Source organism: Natator depressus, chromosome 2 (genome assembly GCF_965152275.1).
Source record: "Natator depressus isolate rNatDep1 chromosome 2, rNatDep2.hap1, whole genome shotgun sequence".
Classification (NCBI taxonomy): Eukaryota; Metazoa; Chordata; order Testudines; family Cheloniidae; genus Natator; species Natator depressus.
The window spans coordinates 21,651,457-21,676,387 of NC_134235.1; the positions used below are offsets into that span (position 1 = coordinate 21,651,457).

General features: G+C 41.4%; 1 protein-coding gene and 1 long non-coding RNA gene across 2 annotated transcripts in view; one reads left to right on the forward strand and one right to left on the reverse strand.

Moving 5' to 3' along the window:
- LOC141982117 (uncharacterized) overlaps positions 1-24,931 on the forward strand; it is an 84,231-nt gene that overhangs the window by 41,163 nt on the left and 18,137 nt on the right. The gene's annotated exons all lie outside the window — the stretch shown is intronic.
- The window catches only part of FER1L6 (fer-1 like family member 6), a 141,356-nt gene that overhangs the window by 28,612 nt on the left and 87,813 nt on the right, over positions 1-24,931 (reverse strand). The window contains exons 21-33 of the mRNA XM_074943883.1: positions 24,211-24,345; positions 23,422-23,571; positions 18,177-18,287; positions 13,260-13,421; positions 11,792-11,972; positions 11,305-11,525; positions 9,780-9,902; positions 9,610-9,649; positions 6,659-6,777; positions 4,442-4,561; positions 3,183-3,308; positions 2,101-2,228; positions 163-333 (exon numbers count right to left, since the gene is read on the reverse strand). Of these exons, the coding sequence (XP_074799984.1) occupies positions 163-333; positions 2,101-2,228; positions 3,183-3,308; positions 4,442-4,561; positions 6,659-6,777; positions 9,610-9,649; positions 9,780-9,902; positions 11,305-11,525; positions 11,792-11,972; positions 13,260-13,421; positions 18,177-18,287; positions 23,422-23,571; positions 24,211-24,345 (1,787 nt within the window). The remainder of the gene's footprint in view (positions 1-162; positions 334-2,100; positions 2,229-3,182; positions 3,309-4,441; positions 4,562-6,658; positions 6,778-9,609; positions 9,650-9,779; positions 9,903-11,304; positions 11,526-11,791; positions 11,973-13,259; positions 13,422-18,176; positions 18,288-23,421; positions 23,572-24,210; positions 24,346-24,931) is intronic.

Consider the following 24,931-nt stretch of genomic DNA (forward strand, 5'->3'; position numbering starts at 1 on the left):
TACTTCTGAGCCTTGTGACACAATTCAGTTTAACAAAATCTAAAAAACTCAAAGGCTGAAAAAAGCACAATCTTTGGCTAGATCAGTTTTCATCAAGAAGCTTCCTTGCAGGGCACTCATTTCTCGTGTATGCACAAACCAAGTGTCTGAAGAGGATCTTACTTTTCATATTGACTTTGTAGACCACAGGTAGCCCGGTGCCTGCTGTAGAAACGATTTTCCAAATCAATTTTAGTTTCTCCAATGAGGTCATCCGCTCCAACCATATCATGGTCATAGATCAGGATGGAGAGCACAGATTCCTTAGGGAAAGTGGCCTGAATTTCAAATGATCTGAGGCAAAAATGGATAGGATTTTATAAGACAAATCATTTTTAAAGCTACAAGTATCAGTCATAAAAGGTATAGTGGATGCTACAAGTGCACAGTGTGCCCGCAGACATGAATAGTTTCTTCAGTTAGGTATTTTTACTGAATACCTGAACATACTGAAAACATGCTGAATAAAAGGAGTACAGTGCCCTACCTAATCAGTTCCAACTGAGGTTATGCATCTGCATTTTGTTTCTGAATGGTTTGTATTCTTGAAACAGGAAGTACTAAAACTCTGAAGAGAGAACCCATTTCCATGAGATTTCTTGCCCAATTCCCAGACCAAAGAAAAGTGGCTAAGTTCAGATAAACTCTGATTACAAACTGAACTGACCATTTGAACCTGAGGAAGTCAATAGGAGCTGTTCATGCTAAGTACCTCTACGAAGTACACCATAGTGGCTTAGATTTTCAAATCTGGTCCCAACTGTGGGTGTGGAGCTCTTTTGAAAATCTGGCCCTCTGTGCTAAAGTTAAGGCACTCAAAAATTGACTGGCCCAAAATCAAAGGCTACCTTTGAAAATTGGGCTCTGGTTTGGTCCTAAAAGTCTGAGATTGTTTTATAGTAATATTCAGATTTAAAAACACCACCACAAAATTTGGAAATTAAATTTTGGAAATTAAATTTGGAATTAACTAATCAGGAAAGAGAACTTGGAGTCCTCATGGTTAGTTCTCTGAAGACATCCACGCAGTGTGCAATGGCAGTCAAAAAAGCAAACGGATGCGGAGAATACCTTATTGCCCTTATATAAATCCATAGTATGCCCACATCTTGAATACTGCGTACAGATGTATCTCAAAAAAGATATACTGGCATTAGAAAAGGTTCAGAGAAAGGCAACTAAAATGATTAGGGGGTTGGAACAGGTCCCATATGAGGAGAGATTAAAGGGGCTAGGACTTTTCAGCTTGGAAAAGAGGAGACTAAGGGGGGGATATGATAGAGGTATATAAAATCATGAATGGTGTGGAGAAAGTGAATAAGGAAAAGTTATTTACTTGTTCCCATAATATAAGAACTAGGGGCCACCAAATGAAATTAATGGGCAGCAGGTTTAAAACAAATAAAAGGAAGTTCTTCTTCACACAGCGCACAAACTCCTTGCCTGAGGAGGTTGTGAAGGCTAGGATTATAACAGGGTTTAAAAGAGAACTAGGTAAATTCATGGAGGTTAAGTTCATTAATGACTATTAGCCAGGATGGGTAAGGAGTGGTGTCCCTAGCCTCTGTTTGTCACAGGGTGGAGATGGATGACAGCAGAGAGATCATTTGATCATTACCTGTTAGGTTCACTCCCTCTGGGGCACCTGGCATAGGCCACTGTCAGTAGACAGGATACTGGGCTGGATGGATCTTTGGTCTGACCCAGTATGGCTATTGTTATGTTCTTAAATTTAACTGTCACTGTATCTATTTCACTTTAAGATAACTAATCACCTCATTAATCTGAGCTGACAAGATCATTTGCTGCTTCGTTTCTTGTTGTGAAATAAAAAGCCTTCTGCAGATTGAATTTCAGGAGGTGTTTGACTAGCATAAAAATTGAATAATTTGTAATGATACAATGTGACACAAATTCTTGCGATTTTAATTATGAAACCTCCAAACACACACATATCATTGTATAATAAATGCACTCTGCTCTTCAAAACAAGCAGAAATAGCTGTAGCAAAATCCTAAGGCAGAAATCACCACGGACATTTAAATAAAACCATCACTCACCTTCCAAAAACTGGGTTTAGTTGTTTGGGGATGTAATTGGCCTGGTCTTTAATTTCAGTTTTGCCTAGTCTGAGCACAATATAGGGATCTGAGGTGCCATCTGGATCAGCTGGGCTAAGATTATATGCCTGACAAAAAGAAAATACTCTTTCATCAAAATCCAAATGCTTCATTAAAGGTAATAATTAAATATGGTTGTTTTCTAATGGAGCTGTTTGTCCACTGGCGCATGGGATGTTCTGGAAACGCAAATGCTAAGCTAGTCCTGCCTACTAAAATAGAGAGAGCTCCACTCGGGATAGAGTGTTTGGAGACTGCTTAGGGCCCAAGTGCAGAGCCGAAGAGAGCAACTAGAACGGTCCCGGGCACTGTTGCTGATCAGAATGGAATGGGTGAGGTGAGAGGAAGAGAAAGAGCCAAAGGAAGAAGCTGACTTTGCTGGAGGTTTTCAAGTCCAAATCTATGTGGGATTCAAGGGGATTTTCCCATAAACAATGGGCCAGATCCTCAGCTGGTGTAAGTCATAGCTCCATTGACTGGCCCATTGTCTGTGATGGATGTGATCTGAAAGCATTTAAACACAGAAAAAAAGTGTCTTCTTTCTCTGCTTCTCTTTTGTCTTTTAATTTAATTTCCTCTCCCTAACTCCAGGTTTTTCCTATCTTATATCAACTGATTTTCTTTTCTGCTTCTCTCTTGTTTTCTCACTAATACAGCTTAATAATGGCTGTCTCTCTCCTCTGACTTTTCCATTTCCCACCACGTTTCCTCAGTATTTGACCTTCCTAATTTCTACCATTGTTCCTTCAAGTTCATCATTCAGACTCCTACCCCTTTGCTTTCTCTTAAAGATATATTCTTCCATTCTCTCCTTCTCCTGCATGCTTCCTGCTTTGTTTGTCCCTTTCTTGCTACGATCCTCCCAAAACAGCCCCTAGAGTTCCTCTTCTCCAGTCAACTGGGCGTCTTTGTGATTTACTATGAGAAGTCCTGACTGGCTGCAGATGCTACTCTGCAGTACTCTAACACCCCCCCCCACACACCCCATTATTTCAAGGCAGAAATAGAAGCTGTACACTTACTCTCACGATATACACCCGAACCAGAACTTTGACTGAGTTATTCGGTGGTATCCCTTGCAGAACTTTAGGCTGTCCTCCTTCCATTGAGCTGGAATCTTCAGGACTTTTGTATATGCAGAAAGAGCCCTGTGGATATACAATGTTTTATTTCCCTGGAAAAAACAACAGACCCAATCCAAAACAAAATCCTGGTGTGCAGACAAAACTTAATGAATGCAGTTTGTATAGGCACATATTCATGTGTGCCCATCCACATTTTGCACAAAGGAAAAAAAGTGTAATAAATGCACTAAACCATGTTTCTGAAAATATTTCTGTTTTGTTTTGTTAACCTTCCAAAGCACTTCCTTTCAATAACTGTATTTAACTTTGTCAAGACATTCCCAGAGATATCTGCAAGCTCCTAGTCACAGCAGTATTAAATAAATGAATGCAACAGTTGTGGCTATTCCCATCTTCCAGACACCAATATTCTAAGGGTCACCATTTTGCTCTGAATCACACTCGTGTAAATTAGAAGAAATTCCATGGACTTAAATGGAACTCTACTTACAACACTGTGACTAAGAACACAATTTGCCTTTAGCTATGTAGTAAAAACTTCAGCCCCCATGCACATCACAGTATTAACTCATCTTACTTAAATAACCATTATTACCTAAAAGCAATTATCAAGTCATTTTAACAGAGATTTCCCCGATAGAGAAAGAAGAATCCACAGGCTCCTTTAAGGCACTGATTCCTCTGAAGTATAAAATACATCAGTTTTAGATCACACAACTATTATATTAATTGTGCTTTGAAGTATACTTGCAGATTTCCATATGGTAAGTTGTATTAGGTTGGGTAAAAGAAGTGAGTAGAAGGCCAATCATTTAAGCTAGATAAGATAAAGTATCAGAAATTATACTGAAGAAATAAACTTGCATGAGCAGAGGCTGGACTGCATAAAGTAATAGGTCAATTCTGTCTCTACTTACTATGAATCTGTGATTTAACTCAGCTTTAAATAAAAGTCCTGACTCAAAACGACAGTAAACATTGTGGGTTGGAAACTGCCTCCAACAGTCAGACAATAGAAGAGAATAAATAGCAATCCTCATATATAACACATTGTGTCTTTGGATCTAATAAGAGAATTAACTATGTCAATAGCAGATGGGCAATGTAATTGAAACGCATTTTCTGTACACCTGGAATATCACTGAAAACATGCATTTCTCTAAATTACAATGTATCCAATCAGCATTTAAACTCACCTTAAATTTTCCTATTATTCTGTCCTCATGGTCACTGTGATCTTTGCCTCTGAAGAGTTCAAACGTTTTCACCCAGTCTTCAAAGTTATTAAATTCACTCTCCAGGTCTCCATCATAGATCTTTGAAAAAATGTGATAATGCTCATTTCACAAGACATAGCAAGTAAAAACACAGCAACTGTTGCATTAACTGGTGACTTAAAGTTCAGCTCTAGCTCAGTGTTTAGGTTTTATAAAATCAAGCACCTGTAAAACCTTTTAGTAACCAACAGAAAAATATCCCGTTCCCAACCAGTGATGGAAACTTTTAACAAATTCACCTCTGGAGTAGCAATCCAAATACTCTAGTACTGTATTAATGCATAAGAACCTGAAAGCAAGATGGATAAGAAAAGGTATTCTGGAGAACAATCTTGCCTAGATAGGTAGAGATTGGATTGCCTAAAAAAGGTCTTTCCCATCTCTAACTCCTACAGCGTGTTTCTATGTGAAATAAAAAATAAACAAAAGTGAAAAAGGCTGTGTAAATGTGCTCTCCAAGTGGAGACCTTTCCATTTAAAAATGGAAACAGTTTCATTGACCTGTATACTGGTTTCATGTCCCTTTTTATTCAATCCCGCTCTAAACAGCCCTAATCTTTTCAATCCCTCCACATGTCTCTACCCATTTTCCATGTCATAATCTTTTCTTTGACTTTGACTTTCTGGATCTGAATCCTTCCCATGCCACTCGTGCTTGGGGCATGAACAAGGCCCCACTATCCCTGTCTATAATGCTGATTGCTGGTATGGCTACCTGCCTGTGTTTCTATAACTTAACTTTTTTTGAGGATAGGTTGTTGATCTATCACTCAACTCCCAACCTGGAGGAGCCAATGGACTGCTTTGCATCTGATCCCTGCCTTTTAACCTGTCCAGCTTGGGTATCAGGAATAAAAACTTCCACCAGAATAGCTCTCAGGGTCATTGGAGCACACAAGCTTTTCCACCAAGTCAAGGTGCTGTTCTACCTTTGATAAGATACAATGACCAGCATCTAATTTATATTCCCAGTGAGGGTCTACTATCATTGTATCTAATCCTTTCAACATTAGTTTCTATCCCATTCTTTATACACCCTAATATTTCTCAAATGCCTTGTCATTTGTTCCCCTAATATCCACATTTCTGTGCTTTCATCAATATAAAAAGATATTTTAGGCCCAAACATTCAGATGAATTCAGGTGCCTGGGAAAGAGTACTGCGGAGAGGGATCTGGGGGGTCATAGTGGACCACAAGCTAAATATGAGTCAACAGTGTAACACTGTTGCAAAAAAAGAGAACATCATTCTGGGATGTATTAGCAGGAGTGTTGTAAGCAAGACACGAGAAGCAATTCTTCTGCTCTACTCTGCACTGATTAGGCCTCAGCTGGAGTATTGTGTCCAGTTCTGGGCACCACATTTCAGGAAAGATGTGGACAAACTGGAGAAAGTCCAGAGAAGAGCAACAAAAATGATTAAAGGTCTAGAAAACATGACCTAGGAGGAAAGATTGAAAAAAATTGAGTTTGTTTAGTCTGGAGAAGAGAAGACTTGGGGGGGGGGGGGGAGAAGGGGGCAGACATGATACGTTTTCAAGTACATAAAAGGTTGTCACAAGGAGGAAGGAGAAGAATTGTTCTTCTTAAATTCTGAGGCTAGGACAAGAAGTAATGGACTTAAATTGCAGCAAGGAAGGTTTAGCCTGAACATAAGGAAAAACTTCCTAACTGTCAGGGTGGTTAAGCACTGGAATAAATTGCTTAGGGAAGTTGTGGAATCTCTGTCATTGTAGATTTTTAAGAGCAGGTTAGACAAACACCTTCCAGGAATGGTCTAGATAATGCTTAGTCCTGCCATGAGCACAGGGGACTGGACTAGACAACCTCTTGAGGTCCCTTCCAGTCCTATGATTCTATTATTAAGTGCAAAAGTTAAGCGCACTTTGGCATGATAAAGTGTACACATGTATGTGATTAACTATAGACAAGGTGCAACGAGAACAAAGGGAAAGAAAAGGGGAATGTAACTCTAATATTTACAGTATATTCCATAAGGGTGAAATTCAACCATGTGAAGATGGGCAGCATAAGGGCTAAACTCCCCTCCAATCTCACTTAGGACTAGCCCTCTGCCCAGCAGTGAATTTTGTCTGTCCCAAATAACCTGAATTACAACAACAATGCATTTTTTACCTTCAAAGTTGCTAGATTTGGGTCTTCTTCCTTTTTTTCCTGTTTCAACAACTTTTTTCGCTTTTTTTTGTCTGGCTCATCTTCAATGCTTAATGCTACGTGGCCAGATGTCGACCTAGCTACAGAGATTGATGACATAATTTAGGTTTATAGTAGCTGCAGTAATGGATAAACCTCTAATGGCTTAGATAAGTCCTTAATATAAATCTTGGGGGATCTTACTCCATTCCCTCTCCTTCTCTATACTTCTCTTGCAATTTCTCCTGTCAAACCAGTCAGAGATTCTTTTCCTACAACTCCTCTCTACCTGATACACCATTTTTTACTCCTCTCTACCACTGAATACAATCGTTGTCTGACTTATCCCCTTCCCTGTGACTTCTATTCTTACTCCCCCGCTTACACACACACACACACACACACACACACACACACACACACACACATCTTTTCTTTCTCCTTCTTCCTCAATCATCCCAAGGTCAAATCTACCCCAACAGACCCTACTACCTTTCCAAATGTTGAGAAAAATTTAAGCTGAGGTCTTACCAAGATGGAATGCCCTTGCCAAGATGCAGACTGCCTTCAGATCTCATATGCTTTAGGCTTCCTCAGGTCAAAGGCACCAAAAATGCATGCCAGTGTGCCTCTGACCTTAGGAAAGCCATGGAGAGAGTGGAGATAGTTGTAAATATGGCAACTGCTCAGCAGAAACTGCCTACCCGGTTGACATCCCACCACTGATTTGGACAGCTATCAACAAAGGCAGGAGGAGCTTGTTGGATCTAACTATCCAAACCTTATTCAGGTTTAGTGTTTGGGTTGAGGTTTGGATCAGTCCTGTTAATTTTGTTAAACTAATTCATCTATCTGTGATATAAATATCTATTAATACTCTCTCTCTCTTATTCTCTCTCTCTGGCATTTATATGGTGCCAGTCACCATAGTATCTAGGCAATGATATAAAACATATCTTGTACAAGTAAGTAGGAAAGTCTTTTTCAGTTCTCAAGACACCAGCCTGGTCAAAAACAATGGAAAACCCTGGCATAACTGTCACCACTAAAGTTTGTGGATGGTAGAATTCTATCTATGTTAAGTTTCAGAGTAGCAGCCGTGTTAGTCTGTATCCACAAAAAGAACAGGAGTACTTGTGGCACCTTAGAGACTAATAAATTTATTTGAGCATAAGCTTTCATGGGCTAAAACCCATTCATCGGATGCATGCAGTGGAAAATACAGTAGGAAGATATATATATACACACAGAGAAACACAGATATATATATACACATGAAACAATGGGTGTTACCATACGCACTATAACGAGAGTGATCAGTTAAGGTGAGCTATTACCAGCAGGAGAGAAAAAAACCTTTTGTAGTGATAATCAAAATGGGCCATTTCCAGCAGTTGACAAGAATGTGTGAGGAACAGTAGGGGTGGGGGGGAAATAAACATGGGGAAATAGTTTTACTTTGTGTAATGACACATCCACTCCCAGTCTTTATTCAAGCCTAATTTAATGGTGTCCAGTTTGCAAATTAATTCCAATTCAGCAGTCTCTCGCTGGAGTCTGTTTTTGAAGTTTTTTTGTTGTAATATTGCGACTTTTAGGTCTGTAATCGAGTGACCAGAGAGATTGAAGTGTTCTCCGACTATTTCCCCATGTTTATTTTTCCCCCGTACTGTTCCTCAACGTTCTTGCCAACTGCTGGAAATGGCCCATCTTGATTATCACTACAAAATGTTTTTTTCCCTCTCCTGCTGGTAATAGCTCACCTTAACTGATCACTCTTGTTATAGTGTGTATGGTAACACCCATTGTTTCATGTTCTCTGTGTATATATATATATATCTTCCTTCTGTATTTTCCACTGCATGCATGCGATGAAGTGGGTTTTAGCCCACGAAAGCTTATGCTCAAATAAATTTGTTAGTCTCTAAGGTGCCACAAGTACTCCTGTTCTTTTTATCTATGTTAAGGTGTCAGTTAACAATATTGCTGTACATGGGTGCGGCATCAGAACTTTGTATAGCATTTCTTTCAGGCGGCTAGGTATGGTCCATGCATAATTAGAATTTTGACTGATAGCTTTTCAGCACTGATAATCTGATAATTGAAATTTTGGTCAGCTGCCACGTTCAAAATGATAATAACTGACATTTATGTAGTACCTTTCATCCAGAATGATTGCAAAATGCTTTGCAAACTAGAAATCATTTCCACCACTAATAAAATATATCCACCTCTAGGATGGGAAGAGCCAGCTGTTTTATTCTGAAGAGCAAATCTACACAGAAAGTACAAATATTAGTTTTCTTTCTCTGCCTATTTAAATAGTCAGGTTAGGAAAATAATTTGCTAACGGCATGGTTCACTATCACGGGGATATGTAAAGCAGTAGAAGATTCTCTTCCATTAGTGTATTTAATGATCTATTCTTGTCCAATCCCATCAGGCTCTTCTGCTGAAAATTCATGAGTTGACTGAGTTTGACACAAGAATTAGCTGCTATTGTGATGCCTATCATTCTGGACTCTATTTTCAAATTCAGATTCCTGGAACTGAACCCGGTTTGGTTTCTCGGTTGGATCAAAATTAAAAGAGGCTCATTTTTTGGACCTGATAAAGATGCAGACCAATACTGTGGTAATCTTTCTAGAACATCTAACATTGTAAGATTTCCATCATTTTGAGGCTGAATTCTGCAAAGAATTGCTTGTGCGATTTGAACATCGTTAAACCCAATCCTCAACCCAGTTTTGTATCTCAGCATCTAAACTACCCATAGTCTAATCCAGATATGGATTAGGATCTAAACACTGCCCCTCTCACAACTCTAGGAAGAACAGACATTCAATATGAACAGGGTAAAAATGTTCTTGAATTAGCACAGAAATAAATTATTATAGTAAGTAAAAAAGTACATATACAAATATTTTACTCACTGTTGCCTGGTTTCCCCTGGCTGGAATAGATTGATTTTACCTTTCAGAATAAAAACAGAATAGTCAGACTCCTAAATACAAATGGAACATTAAAGAGGAAGCCATTTTGCATAAATCTAGCTTTAAAATACCATACCTCCATTCAAGTATGGGGCTACTGGGGCCCTTACCTTTTTCATTTTTTCCATAGAAGCATCGTACTTTGACCACCAATCAATAACATTTTCGGCAGATTCGTCAGCTATTGTTCTCTTTTTTCTTTTTGTGGATCGTTGGGAGTATTTTCTTGAGGCCTAGCAAGGTATAAGGAAATGCTGTTCATCTCTAGGATTATGTCAGCTATTAAAAACCAGCTGGGCTATCAAGTGGAACAGATGTAGGTGGAGTGGATTTCAGTCTGTAAGACCTACATTATTTTGTGTTTCTATCTTTGCATCCCACTAAAGAATCCATTGTGATCATCATGTTATTAGTACAGTTTCTCTAGTACCTTCAGCTGGTGTCAAATATTATACTTTTAAAATTTGGGGCATTGCAACAAAAGCAAGCTATTTAAAGGGAAGATCTACCTTAGAAAGAAGAAGAATTATATTTGGAAGGATACAGACCTCCTGACATCCCCTGGTTCCCTCCAATATCACTGCATTTACAGATACATTCAGAACTTCCAATATGATCAACACTTGAGTTTTGAAGACAACTAGGATTCTGAATAGCCATTCAGAATTCAGTCATCTTCCCTTCGAAAAGATAAAGAGCCTGATTCCACAAACCAACTGATTCTGCAAGTAAGCCCACTGACATCAATGGGATTGCTCATGTGAATAACGACTGGGCCCTGTTAAATTGCGCATTCAGCCTTTCACATGAATAAAGAGTTGCCACTTGCAGCTATCATGTATTTAGCAGTGCAGCTACAAACAGAAGGGTGGCAATGGTGAGCTGTATTAGACACAGAGTTACAATACTGGGCTCTATATTTGGATGAGTACTTTACTATGTTTCACTCACTCTTGTATCTATAAATTGTGTTGTTACGGACGACAGACACACAGGCGTGTGTACATGTGGAGTTGAGACATCACTGCCTTTCCTTGTCCTTCAAACTATGCAGAACATCGGCAATGTGTAACTAACTACCAGTGCATCTAGGTGCTACAGGTAGGAAGTGGCTACTTTATCCCACTCCAAAAAGTGTAGCTCAAATGGAGCACAATGTCAAACAGTTTTGTCATTCCTTCCATTTCATTTTTGCAAAAGAAAGAAAGAAAGAAAGAAAGAAAGAAAGAAAGAAAGAAAGAAAGAAAGAAAGAAAGAAAGATTGGTTATTTCCCCATCCAAAAAGTGATAGTTTATAGGGCTGATCAGAAAAAGGTTTCTGCAGTCTGGAAATGTTCTTCTGATCAGCTGTATGAACTAGAATGCATTCGGCCTGTCATGCTGACCAATATTGTCTCATTGTTTCGTTGTTCTTCCCTCTCTGACTGTATGCACCCATTGTCTTATACTTCAATTGTAACCTCTTTAGCACAGGGACTGTCTTTTTGTTCTGTGTTTCTGCAGCACCTAGCACAATGGGGTCCTGGCCTATAACTGGGCTCCTACACATTACCATCATAATAAAGTTATTATTATTTATTTATTATTATTATTATTTTAAAATAGCTCGCTATCTGATGGTTCAGCCAAGTCCACCTTCTGCTTTCCATCTTCTGCTGGTTCAGAGGATGGGGATGTAGATTTAGGTGCAGATGGCAGTGAAGAAGCAGGTATAGCTGCTGCAGCAGCAGATTTTGCTGGATCTGGTTCTTGCATTACTAATGCAGTTGAACCATGCTCCACTTCAACATAAATGTGATCCGTTGGACGTGGTTGTGGTTGGGGTGATGCAGGCAGCTGTGGTGACTCCGGAGCAGCTGAAATTAGAAACACAGCAAATTGGCAAGATTATGCCAAAAAAAGAGACAGTCATCGTATTGGTTCTCAAGAAAATATGAATAATGATATCTCTTAAAAGTCGCACAGGGCTTGATCCTGCAAGGTGCTGAGCACTCCAGCCCCAGTCCAGCAGATCCCTTAAGCATGTGCTTACTCCCAGTGCAGTAAACTATTATTATTTACTATTTTAACAAATATCACCTTGTCTTTTTATTTGGGGACAAGAGTTATATTGTGCATTTACCTTTGTCAGTTTCTATAACGTCCACTTTTGCTGTAGGTGCAGGAAGCTCCTTGGGTTTATATAAATATTGCTTAAGGCAATTGATGGTGTGTGTTCCAACAAAAGTGCTACGACCAAAAGCTCTCCAGTCAACCACACAGATACTGAGTGGTGGGTGCAAAAGCTCGTTTTCAGGCAATTCCTAGCAGAAAAGAACAGACAACAGCATGAGAGATTTGTTTTCCTTACTAGTGTCCAGAAAAGTGTCCTGAAAAGTGCTGGATTGAGAACCCTGACTATCGATGTTCTTGATCCATCAAACAGGTACAGCATGGGCAGTGTAGTTCTGTCCACTACCCTGCCAACCCTACCTAGAAAAGCACCCTGGCTGGTGGGCGGGCTGCTAAAAATGTGTCAGGGAAAACAGTAAAGCCTAGAGGAATCAACACAGTGTTGGGAATCAGGAATTTGTGAGTTCTAATCCAGCCACTGACTTGGCCAAAGTAATTTCACTTCACTGCCTCAGTTTCCTAGCTGTAAAAGGGGATAACATATATTGCCCTAGTTTACAGGGATATTGTGCAGATTAACTAGGTAATGTCTGAATATCAGTTTGAATGCATAAAGTGCAATAAAAATTAAAGGTACCACAGGTACTTAGATATTATTATTGGTGCTTAGATACCATTGTGCCTTATAAAAACTTAGATAGACTTTCATCTCTGTTGATGTCGCCAGCTAGCGCAAATCCTTGTCCACTAAGACCTGAACTGAAACCACCAGTTCATTTCGCACATGCCAATGGACAGCTAGGAAGCTTCAAGGCACTACTGGCCAAGGTCAAATTCAAGTCAACAACCTAGAGGTAAAAGGTTCAAAGCTCATGGATCATAACTAAGGTTAAGATTTTATCAGAGTTATTTTTAGTAGAAGTCACAGACAGGTCACAGGCAATAAACAAGAATTCACAGAAGGGTAATTCCCGGAGCAAGGGGGCTGACAGCCCGAGTCCCGCTGCCCTACCCACTATGCGGGGGCTGACAGCCAGAGCCATGCTGCCCACCCAAGGGGTGGGGACTGAAAGCCTGAACCCCACCATATGGGGCTCACTGCCAGAGTCCCACTACACAGGGCTCACCCTGATGCTCAGGGAAGGGGGCAGGCTGACAGCCCGAGCCCCACCACGCAGGACTCACTGCCAGAGTCCTGCCATATGGGGCTCACCACCCCACCCGGGGTGTCCTGACAGCCTGACCCCCGCTGCCTGAGGCTGACAGCCAAAGCCCTGAAGTCACAGAGGTCATGAAAAATCACGGAATCTGTGAACTCCATGACAGACTCGTAGCCTTAGTCATAACCAATCAATTACTTAACTGTCCAGTCTGGCAACAGCACAAAAGGGCTTAAAAAGTAAAGAAAATCAAAGCTTGTGTCTTCCACTGAGTAAAGAAAAGACAATCAGAGAGAGAGGGCAGTGCACAGTACACACCACTTCAAACCTGTCTGCTTGGACACTGAAGTTGGGATTGTTCTTGACGCTCTGGATGACGGAAGATTTAACTCCTTTCCCTGCGCATTCTATGAGAACCTGTGGGCGGTCCACGGAGAGGAGCTGGACCTTCTTCAGCTCACGAACGCCCCAGAACAGAACCTATGGCAAGTGGAAGAAAAGTGGTCAGCAAAACATAGGCTATAGTGGGCCAGACTCACTGGGATGCTCCTGACAGGAGTATACAGGTAACACTGGGAATCATGGACCAGGTTCACCAGTATGCTCCTGCCACTTTGTGCCACTCAGACAACGCATAGCTGCCAGAAAACGCTGCTGAATCTGGCCCCAGTTATCTGTAAGAAATTGTTCTAAACACCTGTCAGAGTCTGAAATTAAAAAGAAGACTTCATGTCTTTGAACTGAAAGTTAAGCCAACTAACAATGTTAAACTGTTAACAAAACATAATCAGTTAATAATAATTTTATTTCTAACAGTCCCCGCCTCTGCAGGACAAACATGCTCAGTCCCTATTAATCTGACAAGTCAGATCCTCAGCTATTGCCTACAACAGAGCTACATCAGTTTGTACCAGCTGAGGATATAGCCCATGGTATTTTGTCAGGAATAGTTTTATCACCTTTAGATGCTTTATGCATTGATTCACTGCATACCCTCTAGAACTCTCATGGAATTCCAAGTTTTCTTACACACTGGTACTTATTAGCAATACAATTATTTAAGCTCTAAGTATAGAAAATAGCATTAAAATGACCATAATTACAACAATATAAATTAGGAATTAGAAAATCCAAAATAAAATTCTTCGAATGCCAAACCACGGCCATATCATTCAGGAGTAGACTGTGGGTAATGCCCTGACTGAGCGCTATTTAAGCACATACCTAACTATTAGCACATGATTTGTCCCATTGACATAAATGGAATTCATGTGCTTAAAGTCTAAGTATGTGCTTAATTAACTCGCGGACTCGGGCCTCAGGCAGAAAATACATCTGAAAAAGAGATTTTTTTCCCTTTGTCCAGTGAACGGTTGTCATTTCTCTTCCTACTTCCCTTTGCAACAATTTGACTGTTTGATCCCCTGCGCAGAAAAAGTCACAGCAAGAACTGCTCCTGTGGTTGAGTTCCCACACAAGCATTTCTAGTGACTGGCTCATCAGTCTCAGCACAGTTCATATAATTAAAATCTGACTTGATTTAGAAATCTTCAAAGACAGGCAATTAAACACATTATGTGTAGTTATAGGACCAACGACAGGAAGTGACACAACAGGACTGGTTAGAATTTGGTCATTATTCTGACAAATGAGGAGTTGCCAAATTTCCCTTACATTCTGTATAATAAAGTGACTTTAGGCCCAAATTGTAGCTGACTGTTCACAGGGGCACTAGAGGGGTTGGGGAGAAAGCACAAACACATGCACGCAGGAGGCAGCCATTATTTGGCTGCAAGTTTTGGGAGCAGAGGAGTGGCTAACACTTAGCCACTAGCAACACTAAGTAACCCAAAGAGGGTGTCTTGGTGCAGCGGGGCAGGACCATACCTGCCTGCCCCATCAAGTGTTGAAGGTGGGATTGAGAGCAGGCGACACTTCCCAATTGTCCAGCCATTTTACACAAGCATCTTCCATACTCATGTACTGTAGCTAGAAAGACTGGTTACTTATGTTGTGCAGTAACTGCAGTTCTATGTATATTCTGCTCAAGGTGCGCATGTGCTCCACACACCTGGGAGCAGAAGATTTTCCATTAGCAGTGTCTGTTTGTCCTCACCTGTGCCCCTCTCCTCCTCATGCTCTGAACCAAGGGTGGAAGGGACGGTGCACACTGACCACATCTCCAGCTCCTTCCTTAGCATGAATAACCTTAGGACAAAGATCCAAAGCAGAAGAGGAGGAGGGCAGGTGGCGGAACCACACATCTCGAAGAACTCATAAGAACAAAACATAAGAATACCCATACAGGGTCAGACGAAAGGTCCATCCAGCCCCGTATCCTGTCCTCTGACAGTGGCCAACGCCAGGTGCCCCACAGGGAGTGAACCTACCAGGTAATGATCAGTGATCTCTCTCCAGCCATCCATCCCCACCCTCTGACAAACAGAGGCTAGGGACACCATGCCTTACCCATCCTGGCTAATAGCCATTAATGGACTTAACCTCCATAAATTTATCCAGTTCTCTTTTAAACCCTGTTATAGTCCTAGCCTTCACAACCTCCTCAGGCAAGGAGTTCCACAGGTTGACTGTGCGCTGTGTGAAGAAGAACTTCCTTTTATTTAAACTCCAGTTACTGTACAACGTAAGTAACCAGTTGTTCTTCTTCGAGTGATGGTCCCTAGGTTTATTCCATTTGAGATGACTCTCAGGCAGTATTCTCTGGGGAGGAGGGATGAGGAACCCTGCTATACCACAGATTGGAAGACTGCTGTGTTGAAGGATGCATCTGCTGTAGACGCCTGTACCAAGTCTTAATATCTCCCAAATCTATGCACAGAGACCCATGTTGCTTCTCTATGGATCTCCAGAAGAGGGACATCTCAAAGGGAAGTTACTAATGCCAAGGCTGGTGAGATATACAGAGAGTGGAATTTCCAGTCTTCTTTGGTGGCATGGGGCTTCAGGTAGAAGACAGGTAAGTGGATGACCTGGTTCAGATGGAATTCCAAGATTACTTTCAGAATGAATTTAGGATATAACCTCAGGAAAACTTTATCCTTATGGAATACCATATAAGGAGGGTCTGCGATAAGGACCCCCAGTTCTCCTACTCTTCTGGCTGAAGTGATTGCAACCAGGAAGTCAACCTTCATAGACAGAGGGGTGAATAAACATGAGGCTAAAAGCTTGAATGGTCAATTTGTTAATGGAGTTAGGACTGGATTGAGGCCCCAGATTGGAGTAAATTTTAGCACTGGAGGAAAGATTCTGACAAGACCCTTCAGAAACCTTACTGTAGTCAGACAAGCAAAGACTGAATGGATGTCCACTGGAGGATGAACAGTGCTAATAGCTGTCAAGTGCACTTGTAAGGAGTTGAGAGACAACCCCAACCTTTTCAGAGCGAGAGGAGGTTGTCCAGAATAGTAGAATCTCAGACTGGGGACAGTCAACGATACTGATGCCATATAGAGAATCTTCTCCATTTTGCTGTATAGCACTTTTTCACAGAGTCTTTTCTGCTATTGCCAAGAATGGATTGCATAGCTACTGAGCATGATCCCTCTAAGTTTGTCATCCATCCAAATACCAAGTTGCCAGATGAAGAGATGCTGGGTTGGGATGGAAGATCTTGCCTTTGTCCTGGGTCAGCAGTCTGAGATCTAGTATGGGCCTCCAGCCTCCTTTCTTCTTGGGGATGAAGAAATATCTTAAGTAAAATCATTTCCCCCCATGTTGGGGTATACTGGCTCTATAGCTCCCATTTGGAGCAAGGAGTGTACTTCCTGTCAGCAGTGGGGAGGGGTTTTGAGAGGGTGGATGGATTCGAACTTTGTCTATTTGGTGATGATGTGTTCCATAACCCATTTGTCTGATGCTATATGGTGCCATGCCAAGGAAAAGTAAAGTAAATGGCTCCCAAAAGGGGTGGAGAAATCTGAGCCCAGTAGACTTGGTGGGAGGATTGGTTTGCCACTCTGAAAGGTCCCATCAAAAGGGCTGTTTAGTGGGAGGCTGGGCCTGGGAGGACAATGAAGGAGGAATGTTCTGCTTTTGGTGCTGCATTCTTTGATGATTTCTTGGGGGCTCAGAAGCCTTCTGAGGGTGAAGAGTTGCGGAAGTGGGCTGTTGTTGATGGGAAAACTGAGACTTAGGATATTTTCTTTGTGGTTCTGGGATATTGACACCCATAGAACGGAGTGTTGAGGTTAAGCCCTTGAGATTATGTAACAAACATCTGTTTTCTCACTGAGTGGGTTCTTTCCTTCGAAAGGGCAGATCGGATTTCCTTGGAGAATCCAGAGGCCTGGAGCCATGAAGTCTGTTTCACGACTATAAATGTTGCCAGGGAGTGGGAGGCTGTATCTGGTGTGTGTACCAAAGCCTGGGAGGCAGAACTTGCTAGCAATTTACCTTCCTCAATGGTTGCTCAGAACTGAAGCCTGCGCCCCTGAGGCAGCTTGTTGACAGAAAAGTTATTATAATTCATACAATCATTCTTTTCCATTAAAGCCTACTAGTTTGCTGTGTAGAACTGAAAACAGAAGTGAAGTTTTTTTCCCCAAAGAGATCTAAATGTTTGGCCTCCTTGTCTGTGGATTCATATCTAGGTTAGTCTTGCTTGTTCCTTTCATTGACAGCCCACACTCGCAGCTGACACCCTACAGCTCACTGAGACTCACACTAACACTAGAAAAGAAATCAGAACAGGTAGAACTATTTACAATATTTACATTAGAAAACAAAGACTGCAAGCTAATGCTGCGGACACTGGAGAAGTTTGGTCTCCAGTCACAGGCAGTAGAAAGGAACTGGAGAGGCTGTTGGTCTGCACCATCCCTTATGTCCTCGGTTCAGAGCACGAGGAGAAGGGTACACGCATAGACCAATGGACACTGCTAGTGAAAAGTCTTCCAGTCTCGGGTGCATGGAGTGCATGTGCATTTGAGCAAATATGTATAGGGACTGTCCTTTGAAGAAAAGTCTGGCCCTAGTTGTTTTCAAGATCTAATTCAATGGTTGGAGTTACTGCCTTATATGTGTTGTGTTCAGGAATTGCACCTGATCTGGCCCTTTTAGTTACATTTGAACAGTCAATTGAACAGTTACATTTGTGTAATTCCCACTGATTTGAATGTCAAAAATCACATTGCTAAACCCTGTGCTCCACTGTGAAAATGTAGAATGGCTGGGAGTCTGAAAAAGTCAAAAATGTTATTCTTTGTAACTTACCTCCACTCTGTATTTGCTTAAAACAGGCCGGATGTTGGCTGGAACTGGGTAGATCTGGCTTACGTCAGGTGGATCCACTGGTGGAAGGCTCACTGGACCAGAATCTGGAATCTGCAAAATGAAATAGTCGTAACTCTTTGTCACTGCTCTGTGAAATATAGTCTCAGGTCCCCCTGTAAGTTGTCCATTGCATACAGTACTTTACAGCAACTAGGGCCATCATGCAGACAGAATACATGCTCGGCATTGTGAGAAAGACTTGCTTTGGAATGCTCTCTGCTTTGCCATGAGGCCAAAGCACTTCATGGGAACAGGTCATTTTAAATTCAATAGACTGAATCATGGAATCATAGGACTGGAAGGGACCTCAAGACGTCATCTGATGCAGTCCCCTGCACTCATGGCAGGACTAAATATTATCTAGACCATCCCCAACAGGTGTTTGTCTAACCTGCTCTTAAAAATCTCCAATGATGGAGATTTCACAACCTCCCTAAGCAATTTATTCCAGTGCTTAACCACCCTGACAGTTAGGAAGTTTTTCCTAATGTCCAACCTAAACCTCCCTTGCTGCAATTTAAGCCCATTGCTTCTTGTCCCATCCTCAGAGGTTTAGAAAAACATTTTTTCTCCCTGCTCCTTGTAACAACCCTTTATGTACAGTAACTCCTCCTTAACATTGCAGTTATGTTCCTGAAAAATGCGACTTTAAGCAAAACGATATTAAGTGAATCTAATTTCCCCATAAGAATTAATGTAAGTGGAGGGGTCAGGTTCCAGGGAAATTTTTTTCACACAGCGATGATGATTGTGAAGCTTGGTTGAGGTGGTGAAGTCTGAGGGTGGGATATTTCCCAGGGAATGCCTTACTGCTAAATGATGAACTAGCATTCGGCTGAGCCCTCAAGGGTTAACACGTTGTTAATGTAGCCTCACACTCTACAAGGGTGCACGAATGGAGGAAGGGGAGACAGCATGGCAGACAGAGACAGAGACACACACCCTGTGTGTGGGAGAGAGAGAGAGGCGCATTGCCCCTTTAAGTACACTGACCCCACTCTAGGTACATTGCCTTTAAAAAGATCAGGAAGTTGAGACAGCAGCTGCAGCCAGCTCTCTCGTCTTGAACCCTGTCCTGTGCCCGCCCTGCACTATATGGAGAAGAGGTAAGCAGGGGGCAGGAGTAGGGGGGAGGGGGGCACCCTGACATTAGCCCCCCTCTTCCTTCCCTCCTCCCCCTGCACAGCAAGCAGGAGGCTCCCGGGAGCAGCTCCAAGGCAGAGGGCAGGAGCAGCACATGGCAGTGGGGGGAGGAATACCTGAACTGTCTGGCAACTGATAGCCTGGTGGGCAGCTGCTGCACAGGGAACTTAGGGGGGCTGCCAGCCCACCCTGGTTCCAAGCCCCCACCAGCTAGCGCCAACGGGCTGCTCTTCCTGCAAGCAGTGGACAAAGCAGGTGGCTGCCAAACAACGTTATAAGGGAGCACTGCACAACTTTAAATGAGCATGTTTCCTAATTGATCAGCAATGTAACAACGAAACAACGTTAACCGGGACAACTTTAAGTGAGGAGTTACTGTACTTGAAAACTGTTATCACGTCTTCTCGCAGTCTCCTCTTTTCTGGACTCCCCCACAATCTCTCTACAGTAGATCTATGCCCCTTCCTCTAGTACTCCAGGCTGAGCCAAAGGGGCACTGATCTCTTCTACCAGAAACTCAATTTCTAACGCTGACAAAACTATGAATTGCTGTTTCACAGATTACCTCCTTTTGCTCAGAAAATTGTGTTTGGCTTCATTATGAAACACAACACATAAAGAGGTGACTATGGGACAGGATTAGAGAGGAAGGATGTGAAATGTCTTCTGGTTAACTAAGGGCAAACAAAATTAGATCAAATAGATGCGCCGTGGTGCGATAATGACCACACACAAGTGAAAGGGTAAGGATTCTGGGAAATAGTCATAGTAATGTAGTGTCTAGAGTGCTTTATAATTATTGCCACTGAAATGTTAAGGCTATGAGAGAGTCACCAGGGGACCTGTAAAGTTCACATCTTTTGTTTCTTTTAAATAGGAGTCATCTGTCTTCTGTGTCCTGATATGTGCTGCTGTGTGGAAAGTTCATTTAGTATAAGGAAGAGGAGATATTTTCCGTACCACGTTGTAGGCGCAGAAAACAGAAAGGTGTAAAACATCTCAGAGTGACAGCATTACACAGTACAGTGGTGATAATGATAATAAACTAAAACAGTAACTCATATTTATATACAGAAGTACCTCTGATCCAAAGCAATCCCAAAGCACTTTATAAACTGAAAAGTGGGATCGTATCCCCAGTCCTTCCCTAATGTGGTGAAACACAGCAGCTGTTTAATCACAAACACTGGGCTGAATCTTCTCTATTCCATCATGAAACTCCATCAACTTCAGAGGAATTGCACTGGTATAACGAAGAGGAGATTTTGGTCCAGTGCCAGTATGCCACAGTTTAGGATAGAAAGTGAAGAATTACACTGTATTTAGCTGAAATTGTATGGGGAATTTTAGGGGTCAGGAGAAATGTAATTACTAGAGGGTTAAAACTCTTTTCAGCAGAAGATGAAACTATTCAAAAACTGATTCTTTTCACCTTGTTACAACCTTTTTGTAAAAATGTTGTTAAAAAGCTGTCCAAATTTTTCTTTAAAAAGGAGCTTTTTTTCTAGTGAAAATAAGGCCATTTTCAACAGGTGGTGGGCCCATTCAGAGGAAAAGGTGGCTGTGAGACTCTAAAGCCAAAATTCAAAAGTTAACGTTGGAATTGTCACATGGTTTTGATGTGTACATAGTCATTGAATCAAAACAAAATGTGATGAGTGAAATAAATTGAAATGGTTTAAATTTTAGTCTGACATTTCAGGGGGAACATTTCCAGACAATTCTAGTAACTACACAGATGGGAACCATTCCAAGATATCCAGCATTCCTAGCTCTCAAGAAAGGTGCCCTGTGAGCATTAATGACTTCAAATGATCAACACTAGCAAGTGAGGTAATATCTGTTATTGAAACAACTTGTGTTGGTGAGAGAGACAAGCTTTCCAGCCACACAGTGCTCTTCTTCAGGTCTGGGAAAGGCAAATCACAGCTAAATGCAAGATGGAACAGACTGTCCAGCATAAGTAGTTAGCACGTATTGTAAGGGACCATTCAAGGTAGAGCGGCCTATTACCACCTCTGCAGTCATAAGACACAAAGAGGGGGTCAGTGGGTTACAGATTGTTGTAATAAACCATAAATCCAGAGTCTTTGTGCCATCCAAAATTATTAGTGTCTAGTAGAGTCATGAATTTAAGCTCCCAGGACCGTCTTTTGAATGTGTTATGCACGTTTCCTTTCAGGATGAGGACTGAGAGGTTATATACAGAATGATCACTTTGTGAAAAGTGTTCACCCACAGGTGGTAGGGTGTTTTTGTCTTTTATCATTTTCCTGTGTGAGTTCATTGCAGAGTGTAATGATTGTCTGGTTTCACCCACATAATTTTTACTGGGGTATTCAGTGCCCCGGATGAGGTATACCACATGTTGTGATAGGCAAGCGTAGGATTCATCGATCTTGAAAGCTGTCTTGTGCCGGGGTGTTGATCATTGTAGCAGTGGAGATATGTGCACTGCATACATATTAAGACTAGCAAGTGTCCACTATTAGTCATTGTTTCTCTAATCTCCTATTTCTCTAAGTGTCTCAACTGCTCTGCTACACTGAAATCAACTTTAACCCTTTTGCAGTGACCTAGAACTACAGCAGTAATTTCAAAAAGGGATCTTCTCTCATACATATTGTTACTCCAATTATAAAATAGCCCGAATTGAAACAAACAACAATTTGTAGATCGGAACTACCTAATGTGGTATATGTGGCCGAAAGCGTTATTGTCTCCAAAGTACAGAGCGAATTAGAGATTGTAGAGTTTCTTCTCACTGAGCATCATCAGGAATCCTTTGATACTAGAAAGAAACTGCCAGCAAATCAGGCCTCTGAGAATGCTTTAAAGCCTCTCATAGTGTTTTAACACATCTTTTCTTGAATGGTTCTTTAAAGTCCATGCTCTTGAGCATTATCTGTGATGAAAACAAGCATTCTTTAGGATGTAATCACCAAGACAAACAATGAAGGGTCTGAGAATGCTGAATGCCAGCACTGGGTCATTTTTACATTTATTTTCAGCTCTTTATTCAGGCCTTAGATATTTTCAGATCAGTCTGGTATGTTGTGCTGTTTCCCTTCGCCCAGATAAAAGTGAAATAAAACTAAATGTTCACTCTGTTCACTAGAAACATGGACTAGATTAAAAATTGAGAAAAATATTGATTATGGAGCTAGATTCTGTCCTTAATTACACCCCACTAAGTTGGCGCGTTCCTCTCCTTGGTCTTATTTAGGTTTAATTGGGGAAACAATTAGCCCCACATGCTTTAAAGTGCAATTTTACTCTGGCAAGTGATTATTAAAATGCCATCATGGGGATTGTGTGTTTTACATGTTATGTCTCACTGATTCCAGAACAAATTTGTTCAGTTTACAAGTAAAAAGAAGTTTCTTCTACCTGTCAGCCCTACAAATTCTGCTTTGGGTCTGAAAGTCAAGCTGTCTTGTTTGTGCATTTGCAAAGCCATGCCCAGATGTGAGGGCAGAATTCAGCCCTGCAACTGGAAACTGGTTAACAATTCTGTTTATGTTCTACAGCCAGAACAGAACCCAGTTAACTCTCCCTTCTATACATTGCCTCCATACTGGTAATAAGAGTAAGTAGTAGTAACAATTTATTAGTGTTGTTAAAGACACAGACCTCTAAACAGACATAGGGAGCAGTAAGAAGATGCCATTTTTACACAGTCACTTCCCAGAACAAAACGACACTTTACCTTGCAGTCAATAGAATTAGAGCAGGGTAAAACCAGTGGAAATGCGAGGTAAGCCAAGCTAGAGGATTCAGAGGGCCAGCAGCAGTGGAAGTAGGGGCAGTGTTTATTGTTCCAACTGCAGGATGAGCAGGAATGACAACTGCATCATGTTCTAGGCATATGAGATGTAAAGGAGAAAGGATCCAATTCTGCTCTCTCCTGGGTGCAGCTCCCTCTGATTTTAACAAGGGATGCACCTGTATAAGTGAGGACAAGACTAGGACCACGGTGTCTTTTTGTACCCTAAATGCTTTTACATGCCCCAAAGGTAAACGTTAATACTCAATCCCTCACCTGCAGCAGCTCGAATGCAGCAAGAAGGTCTCCTCCAGACAGATTTCCACAATGCACTGCGTGATAAGATAGTTTAGGTGGCTCGTATTTCTGATCAGCGAGTCTCACCACAGGGGCAGCTACTGTTGAGCCAATATAGTCTGATTTACCCTAGATAAATAAGGATACATACTTCGGGTTATTTTGTAAGTTGTCTAAACATAGCAGCAGCCTTAGGAACTGCTCCTCCCACCCTCAATCCAAATGTGGGAAATGGGCTTTTAATATATATGACAAAACTACCCAGTGAGGTGCACAGCAAAATACAATGGATGGCAACTATTGACATGATGGAGGGTGTTCTTTAAACTCATCGGAAGTTTACCAATGCCTTGATTTCACATTTCAGCAATTCTGAAGGCAGTATCCTAATAAGCAGTGAGATGGCACTAGATTTCTGTGAGCTGGAGGTAAATTCGGGTCTCTGAACATACATAAATACAATAATTACAACTGCGTACAAGTAAAAGGATGTTTCTACTACAAACCCCTTTTTGGATCTGAGAGTCAAACTGGAACAACAAGACCAGGAGGTTACAAAGACATAACTGAGGACTGGAGATAAATCTGGTTCTCAGACTACGTCCCATTACAATATTAATCTCCATTTTAAAGGGCCAGAAACTGATTTACATGGCCAGAGAAACTACTTTTAAATGTCTGTTAAATGACATAGCTTTGATTTTTACATAGATAATACATTATACTGCAACAATTCAGATTTTTTAATAAGAGGCATTTCATCTTTACCACTGCATCATCATCGTACAGCTCTATGACAATCACTGGTGGGAATTCAGCAATTTCCTTCCCTTCACCATGGAGCACAATGTTATTGAACAGCAGCATCTGATTCCACGTAGGGGATAATGTCTGAGAAATGATCTAGTGAAAAACAAACAGCATTTTAAGAAGGCTGGTAAAAGACTGACTGGTATGCTCCAGCAGAAAGTGGCTGCACCGTGATGAAATCTTTTCCAGTGGACTAAACTAAACTATTAAGAGAGGGTGAAATACAGAATCAGCACAAGGCCTATTTTAAATGTCACTCACCTCTGCAGAGGTCCTGCATCAGAACCCATGCAAGCCTCATTTAGTGCCCAGTCCAGCAAAGCACTTTAACCGCATGTGTAACTATAATCCCATTAACTTCAGTGAGGGTACTCATGTACCTAAAGTTATGCATGTGCTTAAATAGTTTGCTGGACTGGGGCCTAAAAACCTTAACATGGGCCTTCGTAAGTGCATTGAAAGTCTTTCCCACACAGATGAATACCACCCCTGTTCATTCTGAGCTGTAAATGTTCCCCCCTCCTTGCCTTACAGGCTCTTCCTGAACAAATAACCAGATATCCGACTTTATATCTTGCAGTCCTTGTGCATGCAAAACTCATACTGCAGTCTATGGGAAGGCTGCCTGTTTGGAGACTGCAGGATCAGGCCATGTATAGTTAAAGAAGGATTTTGAGCA